This window comes from Typopeltis vanoorti, chromosome 7, assembly GCF_054136105.1.
Source record: "Typopeltis vanoorti isolate ZY-2024b chromosome 7, IOZ_Tvanoo_1.0, whole genome shotgun sequence".
In the NCBI taxonomy this organism is placed as follows: domain Eukaryota; kingdom Metazoa; phylum Arthropoda; class Arachnida; order Uropygi; family Thelyphonidae; genus Typopeltis; species Typopeltis vanoorti.
In genome coordinates this window covers 118,781,614-118,796,284 of record NC_143555.1, presented here as the reverse complement: position 1 = coordinate 118,796,284, position 14,671 = coordinate 118,781,614, and the positions used below count along the sequence as shown (strand labels likewise).

At 37.0% G+C, this 14,671-nt stretch overlaps 1 protein-coding gene across 1 annotated transcript in view; it reads left to right on the top strand.

The window, feature by feature from the left end:
• Nucleotides 1-14,671, top strand: part of Dhc36C (Dynein heavy chain at 36C) — a 1,350,914-nt gene that overhangs the window by 1,323,571 nt on the left and 12,672 nt on the right. Inside the window, 1 exon segment of the mRNA XM_090395101.1 lies at nt 10,741-10,844. Within this exon segment, the coding sequence (XP_090251227.1) occupies nt 10,741-10,844 (104 nt within the window).

Genomic DNA, 14,671 nt, shown 5'->3' with positions numbered 1-14,671 from the left:
TTGGTCAATTGGTAGAGCCTCTGTTACTAATGGCTCATGCAAAAAGTTAAGCAAGTTTGAGCGCAGTTGTCGGAAGGGGTTAAATCGTTCGATGCTGTTGGCACACTCTCCCTCGATGAGTCTTTGGACTCCCTGGGGGTGTCACATAATAATAATAATAATAAAATAAGTATTGGTAAATAAAAAAAAATACTGCAATTGACATTCTATAGGAATGTTCGAGGAAATGCTGATTGGAAAAAAAGTTTCTCTGGGATCACTGATGAGAGGCTGTATACTCTGTTGGAGGAGCTGTACTGGAGGAAGTAGGGGAGACAAGAGATCTGGGGGGGGGGTGATGATTGATAGAAACCTGAAATTTGGGGAACATATTGCAAAGGTAAAGGTAACCTAAAGGATTGCTGCAATACTGACATCATCTGCATTCACGCAAACAAATGAACTGTTCCTCTCAGATCCTTTCCTATATCATTAATGAACAAATTGGAAAGGTAACCTGAAGGATTGCTGCAATACTGAGAAGGATGTTGACCAGTGGAGATAAAAGTGTTGTCATTCCATTGTATAAAGCCCTGATCAGATCACACTTGGACTATTGTTCTCAAATTTGTCTCTAGAATTTGAAGGAGATAAATTAACTGTGGAAAGGGTACAGAGGCAGATAACAAAGATGGTTTCAGGACTGTATAATGTTATTTATGAGGATTGCTTGAGAGAATGGACTGTAGAGTTTGGTAGATAGAAGGACAGGTGATATGATTGAGACTTTTAAACTGTTAAGAGGTAGTTACATGGTTGACACTGCAGAGTTCTTTAGCTTGATGGAACAGAGGAAAGGAGCGAGGACAAGGGGCCATCCCTGGAAGTTATAAAAGCTGTGAGGAAGAGGGTGAGGAGTGGTTTCTTTACATAGAGGGTGGTTGAACCATGAAATGCATTGCCTGATAGAGTGGTGAGAGCACAAACGGCCCATGAGTTGGAATGATATGATAGACTGTGTTTTCTAGCAAGGACCTCCCACAATGAGTTGTTTGATTCCATGGAGCCCTGAATAATAATAATAATAATAATAATAATTAGCCATATTTCAAAAACTCCTTTTTTACCACAGGAAATGCCCAAGGAATGCATTTGAATCTGAGATAGCCTTTCAAGCTGTACATGCAAGTGCCTAAATCTGTGGTCAGCAAAGAATTAGCTGCCCCAGTAATGAACATTGTTCACGGCCAGCAACAGCAACCAGCCTAGTTCAGCAAGGGTTGGTCAAAGATTTCATGAATCTCCAAACTAGAGAAAAAACACTGCCCTTGCCCAAAGCAACGAACAAAGGTTTGTTTCACTTTTATATGTCAATATAGCAGGAAACAGCTCTGCATGTATTTCTCCTTTTTAGAGAGTTACTGTACATATAAATAATAATGCATTATCAATCATGCTTGCACTTATGAAGATAAGTCTCAAAGTTTATTTCTTACCAGAAATAAACCACTAAATGTGCTCTTCAGGTTGCTACTAAAATATAACACAGTGGTGGGCAAAATCTAAATGCTTGTGTGCCTCTACCATCAGGCCTGAGTTTGTCCACATCAAAAGCTTTAGAAGATAAGCTTTGAAATACTTTGGCAGCAACACTAATGGGACCATACTGAAAATAATAAATACAGAAATTAACAAAACAGCTTACACACCTTTTACATCGCTGTAGCTGCTCAATATTTCTACTGCAATGAAGAGGGCCATTTTTTTTTTTTCCAAGAACAAAAAACAAGCTAACAACACTTTCATTGCTTACATACCAGGAACTTGAACAATCAAACCAAAAAAAAAAAACTAAGACATTCCCAGCAAACCTCTGAAATGCAAAACATTCTGCCAATAATGCAGGCTCAAAGTCAAGAACCACCAATGAAATTTTGTCTTTCAAAGAACTTTTTCCTGCACCATATAAAAAGCACCCTTAGAGAAATAGAAGTGGGAAACAGACAAACAACAGCAAAATCACCTGAGCAAAGTACCAAAGAGGAATAACTATTATCTAATAGTTATTGTTGACCACAACAGTCAACAATAGTCAAAACGTGAGGTTTGTGACTCTGGATCAAGAAAAAGCTTTCGGTTGCATTGAATACCTTACTTTTTCAGCTGTTTGAAAGCTTATGATTTTAGTACTGGCATCATTAAAGCTATTTGGATGTTACACTCTAGCTCTCATCTTTACATAAAGATAAACAACAGACTTACCCAACCTATACTATGCAGCAGAAGCATAACACAAAGCCCTCTTGCACAATACCATAGTGCCCTTTCAGTGCAGAAATTCCCTGGGCAAAAATGCCCAGGGAATGGAAGGAAGGTAAGATAGTGCCATTGCATAAGGGTGGTAACAGACTGAAAGTGTCTAATTATAGGCCAGTCTGTGTGTCATCAGTAGTTGTTAAGATCTTGGAGAAAGTAGTGAGGGACGGTATACAGCATTGGGCAGATGAGGGTAATGTTATCTGTGAGAATCAACATGGATTTGTGAAAGGACGCTCTTGTTTTAGCAATATGCTAGCCTTTTATAATAAAGTTTCAAGAACATTAGATGAGGGAAAGGCATATACTGCAGTTTTCTTAGACTTGGCGAAGGCATTTGACAGGGTGCCACATGATAAGCTGATATTTAAGTTGCAGCACATGGGTCTGGATGTCGGATTGGTCAACTGGATTCAGGATTGGCTGTCTGATAGGTATCAGAGAGTTGTGTGTGGTGGAGCAGTTTCCAGGAAGCAGAGGGTTACAAGTGGGGTCCCACAGGGCTCAGTACTAGGACCTATATTGTTTAACCTTTATATCAATGACATAGCCAGTGGATTGCAGGGGGATATTCAGTTGTTTGCGGATGATGCGAAGCTGGGAAGGATTATTAGTAATAGTGCAGATGTGGTAGCCCTGCAAGAGGATTTAAATAAGCTAGAGAGATGGGCAAATGAATGGGGGTGTAAGTCAGTTTAATGCAGCAAAATGTAAGGTCTTGAGGTTTGGGAAACATTGATGGGATGCTGCATACTCTATGGGAGGAGTTATACTGGAGGTAAGTAGGGGAGACAAGAGATCTGGGGTTGATGATTGATAGAAACCTGAAGCTTAGGGGACATATTGCAAAGGTGGTGAAGGTAACACAGAGGATTGCTGCTATTATGAGAAGGACACTGACCTGCAGAGATAAGAGGGTTATCATTCCGTTGTATAAGTCTCTGATCAGACCACACTTGGACTATTGTTCTCAGATTTGGTCCCCAGGATTTGAAGGGGATAAATTAACTGTTGAAAGGATACAAAGACGGATGACAAAGATGGTTTCAGGACTGTACGAGGATAGTTATGAGGATCGGCTGAGAGAATGTGGACTGCAGAGTTTGGTGGATAGAAGAAGGAGAGGTGATATGATTGAGACTTTTAAACTGTTGAGAGGTGGTTACAGGGTTGACACTGGGGAGTTCTTTCGCTTGGTTGAACAGCGGGAAGGAGTGATGACAAGAGGCCATCCCTGGAAGTTACGAAAGGAAACTGTGAGCAAGAGGGTAAGGAGTGGTTTCTTTGTGTGGAGGGTGGTTGAGCTGTGGAATGCATTGCCTGATGGAGTGGTGGGAGCGAGAACGGTCAGTAAGTTTAAAGAGTGGTATGATAGACTTTGTGTTTCTCAGGGGGGGACCTCCCCTCGATGAGTCTTGACAGACTTTATGTCTTAGGAAGGACCTCCCTCAATGAGTCTTTTGGCTCCATGGAGGCCTGAATAATAATAATAATAATAATCCTTCCTACTAAAACCTCCTATCTTACCTTGACAGTCTAAATCAGTGATATTTTTATAGCCCATCAAGATGATGATCTCTCCCACCCAGAATCAGCATATCAACAATGTCAGGCAGTTTCAGGAGCCAAACTAAATATACATAAATTGACTTGATTGTGGTGTGGTAAGTGGTGAGGCCAATCTGTTTAGCCTCTGGTCTGCAGAAGAATACAAATACTTCAAAATTTATCTAAGAAACATATATCTTATATAGATAGGAACTGAGATGTGCTAATTAAATGCTTTAGCAAGTACTATGAAAGTGGACTACGGTATGAAACTCTGTATTTATAAGAGGGAGAATAATATTACTAAATAGTTGGTAGTGTTCCTCTGGCATACAATACAGATTCTAACCCCCCCCCCCTAAAACACACATCATCATCAGCAGCCATCGTCAATCCACTGCTGGATGAAGGCCTTTCCAAGATTACTCCAAAACTGTCTGTCCATGGCTCTCCTTTCCCATGTCACTCGTTTTTCCTCTCATGGAATCCAATCCAGTGCTTCTTTTGTCCATCGTTGATCTTGTCTTTGAGCAGTATGCCTAGCCCATTGTCATTTCAGATGTTTTACTCTTCCTAGAGACTTTGGTTTGATTTCTTATCCATGTATGGGCAGCCCTCGGTTTACGACAGTTCAATTTACCCTGATTCGCAATAATGCCAGATGCTTGCACATGCTTTCTTACTGTAGTGTGGTCTGAATGAGAAATGACGCTAGCAGGCACTCTAGTGTTTGAGTATCTACCGAGCTACTACAACATATATATATCAAACCTAGTTTTACTGTTGAATCTACCTAATTGTTCTATTTAATTTTTTTTTACATACATACGTATTTAAATTGATAAAGTATGTAATTATATAACCGATAAAAGAATTGCAGAAAAGTTAGCAGAACTTGGTGTTAAGAAGGCGCGGAAATCAATCACACTTGAAAAGAAGATGGAGGTGATTCGAAGAATGGAAGATGGGCAGACACATGCTAATGTCTGTAGAAGTATGAACTTACCTCCATTGATTGTTATTACAATTATAAAAAATGCAGATAGAATAAAACAGTCTGTGCAACATTCTACAGCAGTACTAAATGCAAAACTTGTAAGTTATAGCAGGGATAAACTTCATGAAAAAATCGAAAAATTATTATCATTATGGATGGATGTAGGCTGTTATAATTGAGAAAGCAAAAAAATTTTTGAGGATCTTAAAAAGACAGATGGAGGTGAAGAAACATTTTTAAGAAGCAAAGGTTGGTTGATGAGATTTAAGTCTTGAAGTAAGTGCCATAATGTCAAATTATGTGGTGAGGCGGCAAGGTGCAGATGTTGCAGCAGTGGCTGCTTTTCCTAAAGAATTTCAAGACTTGAAATTCAAGAATTTCAAGAACAAGGAAGTTATCCTCCTGATCTCATTTTTAATGTTGATGAGACTGGGCTGTACTGGAAAAAATTGGCATCACACAACTTTATTTCCTGTGAAGAATGTTTCGCTCCAGGTTTTAAAGCTGCAAAAGATAGACTTACGCTTTTGTTGGGTGCAAATGTCTCCGGAACTTTGAAGCTTAAACCAATGTTGGTGTACCATTCACAGACACCATGCACCTTCAAGGGTCTAAAAGCCATGCTGTCAATCTATTGGAAATGGAACAAGAAAGCTTGGGTTACACAAGACATTTTTATAGATTGGTACACAAATTATTTTCGTGCTTCGCTTCTCTAAGGAAAATGATTTACCTACCAAGGCATTGCTTCTCTTGGATAATGCCCCTGGACATCCTCAAAACCTTGCTGAAGTAAGAACACCATCGGATGTCAAGGTTGTTTACATGTCCCCAAACACAACATCGCTTTTGCAACCGATGGATCAAGGGATTATATCAATCTTTAAAGCCTATTACTTCTGTATAACATTTACGGAAATGGTAAGAGTCTTGGACACTTCAGGAAAAACTATTAAAGACTATTGGCGGTCATTCAATATTTTGAAGGGCATTAACAACATCAAGGAAGCTTGGAACGAAGTGTCAGCAAAGTGTTTAAAAGGAGCATGGCAAAAACTTCTTCCAGCATTTATGCATGACTTTGAGGAATTAGAGCAAGAGGAGAATGTTATTGAAGACGTTACCCAGCTTGCGTGAGAGGTGGAATTGGATGATATTACAGCTGAAGATGTGACAGAAGTCTTAGAGAGCCATAATAAACCATTTTCCAATGAAGACTTAAAAGAATTAGCCAAGCAATTAAATCAACATCCAAAGGAGGAGAGAGAAAACGAAGAAGGTCCTCTGAGAGATATAAAAACGGCCGATTTACAATGTATCCTTGCAAGCATAGAGACATTGACTGATGAATTCTGCGAAATGGATCACGATTGGGAACAGAGTGCGAACGTAAAAAGGAGTGTAATCGCATCTATTCGACTTTACACTGAACTCCTTAAAGAAAGAAAAAGAAAATCTAGGCAGCTAACACTGGCTACTTTTTCCAAAAAAAATGCAGGTGATCCGAAACCAGGAACTTCAACATAGAAATATGTAATATCTTTTAGAAGTTTCATTTCATATTTTTTGTATATAATTTTGTTTTGTTTTTGTTATTAATAATTTTATTTTAACAAATATATATGTATGTATGTATTATCAAAGCTTTAAATATAATAATGTTACACATACTTCATGTGCATATTTTTGACTGCACAGAACATAACTTTGTACCTCCCATTAAAATTGGGTTCGTTTTATGCCCGTGTTTTTCAGGAATGGCAGTGAGGCATAAAACGAGGGCTGCCTGTATTCCTTTTGTGATCCAGTCTTGTGATACCAAGTATACTTCTTTCCATACTAAATTGTGTTGTTCTTAATTTTTGAATTTCCTTTGCATTTAGTGTCCATGTTTCACAGCCATATGTCAATACAGGAAGAATACATTGGTTAGAAACTTTTCTCTTCAGTGCATAATGGTAGTTGGTTTTTGAATATTGAATGTAATTTTCCAAATGCTTTCCACCTAAGCATTGTGTGTCTTTTAATTTCGCCCATGATATTTTGTTCCATTGATATCTGTTGTTCTAAGTATATGTAATGATCTACTTGTTTAATTTCATCATTATTGATTTTTATTATTTATGATTGGATATAGCTATTGAACATAACTTGGGTCTTTTTTGTTTATCTGTAGTCCAGCTTTTTTGCTAGAAATTTGGAGTTCTTGGATACAAGTTTGTAATTCAGCACAGTTGGAGTAAAGATAACTATGCCATCTGCAAAGCGTAAATGGCTTAAATATCTTCCATTTATCTTCAGACCTTTCTTTTCCCAATCAAGAAGTTTGAATATTTCTTCTAGCCATGCTGTAAATAATTTCAGAGATATTGTGTCACCCTGTCTTATACCCCTCTGTATTTCCACAGTAGAGATGTTTCCATTGAAATGAATTGCTGCTGTGGCATTGGTGTATGCTGATTTGATGGTCCTGATGCATGGCTCCTCCACTTGTTGGTTTTGTGATGCTTTAAGTATTGTATCGTACAAGTTTTTACTGACATACACACACATATTATCAAGTATTAATGATATATCAATTCATGCCAAACTATCTGGCTTTTTTTATTCCAAGTATTATCATTCTCTTGAAGGAGATCAAAAATTGACTAATTACAGGATAACATTTCTTACTAATTCCTTACTAACACTCAACAACACAAAAGAAGGACACACAAACATATTATTTCTTTTACATGTTAAAAAAAAAGAAATAAAGATGACTGTAACCAGTATTTTTTCCAAGAGTTAGGAGTTTTACCAGAAATCCAAAACTTATTAAAAAATTTTAGGTGTTTCATTAAATGTTTCATCTACATTTTTGTATAGTTCCATATTTATATTATCTTCTCCTGGTGTTTCTCAGTATTTCATTTTACTCATATTTTTTTAATTCTGGCATTGTATTATTTTCTGTTAGGCCATTCTTTGTTTTATAAAATTTTACTTCTTGATTACTGTCAGCCCAGAGATTTTGAAAATGGATTACTCATTTTTACCATTTCTTTTATTTCTCAGTTCATGTATTTTATTGTTTTATTTTAAAGGTTTTTAGTTGGGTTTGATATATCCTTTTCTAGTTCTGTTACAAAATTTTTTCATTTCTCTCTCTCTTTCTGTTTTGTTCTTACTTCTTTTTGCAACAATGCTATTTCTTTTATATTATATTTCTGCTTCTGTTATTACCACCTTGAAATATAGGCATTTCTGGTAACTCTTTTTTTTTATTTTTTCATTCCAGTTACATAGTCCTCTTTCTGTTTTCTGTATTGTCAGGCTTTTTTTTTTTTTGAGATTTTCCCATTCTCTCCTCTTTGTCATTTGATTCTTGTGTCGTTTCGGTTTTGCTACATTTTTTGATATCACTGCCTCATATGGGAATCTTCAAATGAAGAAATTTTGTAACTTTGTTGATGTGCATTTCCATTTTAGTTATTTTTTAGCCATTTTGGTTTTAAACTGGATTTTTGCCAGTACAGTATAATGATCAGAGCTTAATTCAAAACCTCAATATGCTCTTACATCTAGGATTAACTCAGCTAGCTTAATCTGTAATAACATAATCAATGACTGATTTATATTCTCCAGCTGATCATGTATATTGTGTTTTCTTTTCTTTGAGACTGGATACCTGTTTTTCAAAAATCTGTGCACTCTTTTTTTTTTTTGGTATATGGTATGTTACTGAGGTTGTGACAGATACTGGAAATCCAATGGAGTAAGTTGTAGTGTTTTAAGGAGTGGTCTGAGTTGAATCCTGAAGACTTGGAAGAACTTTGATGAGTCTGTCTAGGCCATTTGTTCTTTGGCAAAAATTTGCATACAGTTTTAATTTTCTTCCAAAGTGATTGATTTTTCTTGGCTGGTTTAAGTGTGATAAAAATGTTTTGTCTTCCTTTCATGTTTCTTGGATAGCCTTGCAAGAGGTTTGCTCCTCTGAAGCTGTATGTTGTTTTGTAGTATTTCCCTATTTCCAAATGATTTTATTTGGATCTTCTGCAATGATGCCATCCTGTGGATGAAATGAAAGTTACTGCCTCTGGAATTTTCACTGATAATAATGTACCCTGTATGGCTTGGAGGACCTAGTGATATGGATGACACTTTTCTTCATGATGAGCTGAGTTGTCGTGCTCTTCTAGAACCATGTGAATATTTTCTTATGAAATTTCATGTTTTTGAAGATTCTATTTTCTCTTAAATATGAATAGATATTAAACTCTGAGGGGTTTCGTATACATAATCATTGATCGTGTAGGAGGGTGTTGTTGAAAATCCATTAGACACTCCTAATTTCCTGAATGCTTTTGGGGAATAATGAAAATTGCAATTTAATGATGGAATTTATTTATTTATTTAGTATATGGCATAATAAAAAAACACAACATCAAAATATATAAATACATATTTGTGCAGACAGCATAAATGAGACAGGTAGTGTACATGTACAAATAACAGGTAAAAAAAGTCACTAAAATTTTAAATCTACTTCAGCTAGCCATTCAGGAGCTGAAGGATCTGCCTCAAAAGTGTCTCAAGTTGCCAGGGTAAGCTCTTATGCTGCAGTCCTCCACAATGTGCCAGATGGTTTGGTTTGTGGCCCCACAGTCACATTGGGGGTGTAGGTGATCTTCCCCAACCTTGTGTAAGCTGTCTGCACAGATACCATGTCCTGTGCGTATCCTATTTAAGCTTTTCCATAGATGACATGGAAACTCAATCCCTTTCATATTTTGGTTGGGAAGGATATATTTGTTTAAGTCTGGTGGTGATGATGGTCTTGACAGGTAACAGATTGATTTGAAGGAAAATTGTAGATAGGAAGTTAGTGGTGATGTAAGTTTTTCATGTATTACTATCATATTCTGTACACTCCTTGAGGGTACATGTCAGGAATTTGATAATGATAATTTTTATTTCCAAGTTTCTAGCCATTTCGAATTGACGTTGAAGTTGCTATTTACTAGTTCTTCAGCCAGTATCAGTGGAAGTAGTTGGGATTTAAGGCGATTTATACTTATATGTGGGAGGTCTTCGTGTATTGGTAACAGGGGATTTTTTTTTTTTTGTACTCTTTTACAACAGCATCTTGTCTGTGCAGGTTCGGTGGTGCAATGTTTGTTCAAAGTTGGAAGCCAGTAGAGGGGAGTGGATTTGACACAGCCTGTTATTGTCCTCATTGCTGCATTTATTTGCATGTTGATTTTCTTGATATGAGGACTGTTTAGCCATACTGGTGAACAATATTCTGCTGCAGAGTAGATTAGGCCCATTGTGGAGCATCAGTGTAGTAGCAGAAGAACCCCCATGTTGAACTACACAGTTTTTGTATGATGTTATTACAGGTTCTGATCTTTAAAGTGATATTCTCCAGATGTCTTTTGAAGATAGTGTTCTATCCAAGGTAACACCCAGATATTTAGGGAAATCTTGGTGCTGCAGCAATGGAATGATCTAAGGTGCTGGAGAGATGTTTGTAATCAGCAGGACGATGTGTCTGGAGATATATCTATCCATTTAACTATAATTACGGTGCTTTCTATCCTCCAAGCGTAGAATCTCTTCTCATTATAGCAAATATATAGAAACCAAAGAATTAATTTGTTATAGTAGAATACTTGGTATAGCAAATTTCTTTTAGCACAGAACTGATACCATGAAGCTTGGCTGTGACTTTTCAGCCTTTACTATAGCAGACACCATTGTGGTGTCTGCTAATAGTGAGAGTTGACTTTGAATACATCCAAATTTAGCAATAATTTATTCAAATACTGTATACCTTAAAAAAAAAAAATCCTCTTTACATTGTAAATTGTTGGACAAATTCAGAATATCTGCATATTTTCCTTGTATCTGCTTAGGTGTCTATGTTAAAGGACTATTTTTAGATGGTGCTAGATGGGATGAAAAAAAATGGCAGTTAGGAGAATCATTACCAAAACAACTATATGGAAGCCTACCAGTGGTAAGTAGCAAGTTTGGTTTGGTTTAATGGAAATTATAGCCATAACAACTAAGGCTAATATCATTATATCGTGTTCATTAATTGCATTTGTCCTCCAGCCAATTTATTTGTATTCTATGATGAAAAATCCAAGTTGTGAACAGAATATCCCTGTAATTTGTCTATAAGACTAGCTAACTCTCATCTTTAGTTGAAAATCCTTTGTAATGGTTCTTTATGTGATAGATGGATTTGTCTTTCAAAAAAATTTATATACAATTGTTGCTAGCAAATAATAACAAAACTTATGGAGATTCCACAAAACTGTGCAAGTATTCAAATGCGTTGAGTATTTGAAAGTAGGTTTATTTGGCTCATGCTGACAAAATACAGTCTGCTTCTTGGATGAACAAGCCCAGAAAAGCATGCCTTACTTCAGAATTTTGATAACTGTGGCTGAGTCATTTCATCACATTTACTTGCCTGAGAAAGAGACTGGTTTATATCCATCTGGAATTTCCCAGGCTTCTTGGGATAAAGCAAATGTCTGAAAGGTTCTCCATCCACCATTAGCAATGAGGTGTTATTATTATTATACCGTATCTCCATGGAGTCAGAGACTTACCATGAGAAACCCACACTAAATTTTATATACACAAAACCTATCATACCCCTCTTTAAACTCATTCACCTGTCAGGACACTCACAACTAATTCTGGCCATCCATTCCAATCATTCACTTCTCGAAACAAACAAATCTAGTCTACATACCCACACTAACCACACAACTTCCAGATGCCCCCTAGTTGTTGTTTTTTTCTCTCTCTATTTGTCACATATAGAAAAATTTCCTTTGCATCAATTTTTATGAAATCCCTTTAATATCTTGTCCCCTCTTTTCTGCTCTTATCAACTACTTTGTAAACCAGACACCTTCAACTTATCCTCATAGGGAGCATTCCACAGACTGTTCACCAAATTGGTCACTTGTCTCTGAATTCTTTATACTATCTCCTGATCCCCAAGAAATCCAGGTGACCAATCTGTGCACAGTAGTCAAGATGCACCTGAATCATAGCCTTATAAAGAGGGATAATTACCTCCTTATCATTAGTTGTATGTTTTTCAACATACAACATACAACTATCTTTAGTTGTATGTTGTATGTTTTTCAACATACAACTAAAGATAGGGAGGTAAACTAAACGTACAACGTTCAACTTTTGCAATAAGCCCTTTCAAATTCAACTCTCTGTCCACCATTACCATAGGTCGTCATCAATTTCCTACAATCCAATATCGTCACTGTAAAACACAGTATATAACCTTTTCAACCCAAAACACATAACCTTACTTTATTTTAGAAATTATGGACTTTACAACCATATTATAAATAACTATTTTAATTTCCTGACGTTTCGACCTTCATATTAAGATCATCATCTGGAGAATATACAAGGACAAGCTGAGTTACATTTCACACAGTAAGCTAAAGAAACAATGATTTGATCACTAGTTATTCTACTGGCATGATCTCTAGTGAAAAAAAAAATAAAAAATACAGATAAAATTAAAAATTAATTAAATATTTAGAAACTACATCAAAGCTAAATTCTATTTAATTCTCGTGGAAAGGCTTAGATGTTGGTTATGCATTTTTTACTAAATAATTTAAGGAAATTACAACGTCAACTTGGATATACATTAAAATAAATTTTAATATACTTCAAGATTTTGGCAACGTCACGTAACCATTTTCAAGAAACTTAAGAACAAGACACGTGCACGCAGCCACAACAAACAGTAAGTGAGGAAGAAGCAGGAAGCTATTATTTCTCCTAAAGTCCTGATGGTGCCCCCTAGTGGGCAATGTTGGTATTCTTGGGTGATTGGGCTGAAGATTTTCTGATGTAGGTTTCCCAAATTTGAGGCAGTCTCATGCAGCCAAATTTGTTGAGGTTTGGATTGTTTCTTAAGGCTGAAGCTGATGCCATGAAAAGCCTTTCATATTTGTATTTACTACGGTGTATTATCTGTATTATCATGGCTTTCTTCCACCGTATTCTATGATAGGTATCCAGCGCATGGTCAGCAAGACCAGAGTGGCTGTATTGGTGAAACTGGATGTAGTCCTTGTGTTCTGAGATTCTGATATTTGCTGTCCTGCCTGTTTGGCCAAAGTAGGACAGCTTACAGCTGCAAGGGACCTGGTATACACTAGGTAGGTCTAGGGGATGAGGTTGGTCTTTAATAGAGTGGATAAGGGATGCCAATTTTTTATATCGTCTGTAACAAGAAGTTAAGTCATGTTTTTTTAGGATTTTTGTAATTTTTTCTGAGGTACCTCGGATATAGCGTATGGTGATGGATTTAGAGTAATCCTTGTTGTGAGGGAGGGGGTTGTAGTTTACTGGTTTCAATATTTTTTGGATTTTTTTGGGTGGGGGATAGCCATTGGCTGAGAAAGCATTGAGAATGTAGTTTAGTTCTGTGGTTAGGGCATTGTCATTTGAACAGATAAGTTTAGCCCTTTGTGTAGTGTCTTAATGACTCCATATTGTTGCAAGGAGGAGTGGTGGGATTGTTGGTGAATGTATCTGCCTGTATGGGTGGGTTTTCTATAGACTGAAAACACCAAGGTTCCATCAGACTAGCGGGTGACTAGTGTGTCTAAGAAAGGAAGGCAGTTGTTTTTTTCTTCTTCCAGGGTGAATTTGATTCTGGAGTGTTGGTTGTTTAAGTTTGTCAGGAAGAAGAGGAGTGCATCGGAGCCATGTGGCCAAATAGTGAACACATCATCAACATAGCAAAGCCAAATGGTTGGTTTTTGTGGGGCAGAGTGGAGAACCCATGGCTGTCCCCTCTATTTGTTTGTAGAATTTTCCTTGCCAAACAAAATAGCCTGAATTCATTGTGAACTGAAATAGGTGTGATATCGGTAGGAAATTTAGCTTGGATTAGCTCTAAGGATTCTTTGAGTGGGACATTTGTGAATAAGGAGGAAACATTAAAACTGACCATTATGTCAGTGTGTTTGAGTGTAAGGTTTTCTATGCTGGCTTTGAAGTGGGCTGAATTTTTTATGTGTGAAGGTGTGTTGCCAGTATAGTGTGAGAGAGCTTTGGCCAAATCTTTAGCTAGTTTGTATGTGGAGGAATCAATGCCATCCACTATGGGACATAATGGCACATTTTCCTTATGTATTTTTGGGAGTCCATAAATACGGGGTGGGGGGTATGAAGTTAAATCGTTTTAATTTGTTAGTGATTTCTAGCTAAAAGGATTACACAGGTAAGCTGAAAGCTCTATTGTTAGATCAGGCTACTTACCTTCCTATCGAGTACAATCCCACAACTCACAAATGAGAAAACTCCACAGGCTCCTTAATAAGGTCACTTCTTGGCCTGTGGAAATCACTAACAAATTAAAACCATTTAACTCCATACCCCCCCCCCGTATTTATGGACTCCCAAAAATACATAAGGAAAATATGCCATTACGTCCCATAGTGGATGGCATTGATTCCTCCACATACAAACTAGTTAACATTTGGCCAAAGCTCTCTCACACTATACTGGCAACACACCTTCACACATAAAAAACTCAGCCCACTTCAAAGCCAGCATAGAAAACCTTACACTCAAACACACTGACATAATGGCTAGTTTTAATGTCTCCTCCTCATTCATAAATGTCCCATTCAAAGAATCCTTAGAGCTAATCCAAGCTAAATTTCCTACCGATATCACAGCCCTATTTCAGTTCACAATGAACTCACGCTATTTTGTTTGGCAAGGAAAATTCTACAAACAAATAGAGAGGACAGCAATGGGTTCTCCACTCTCCTC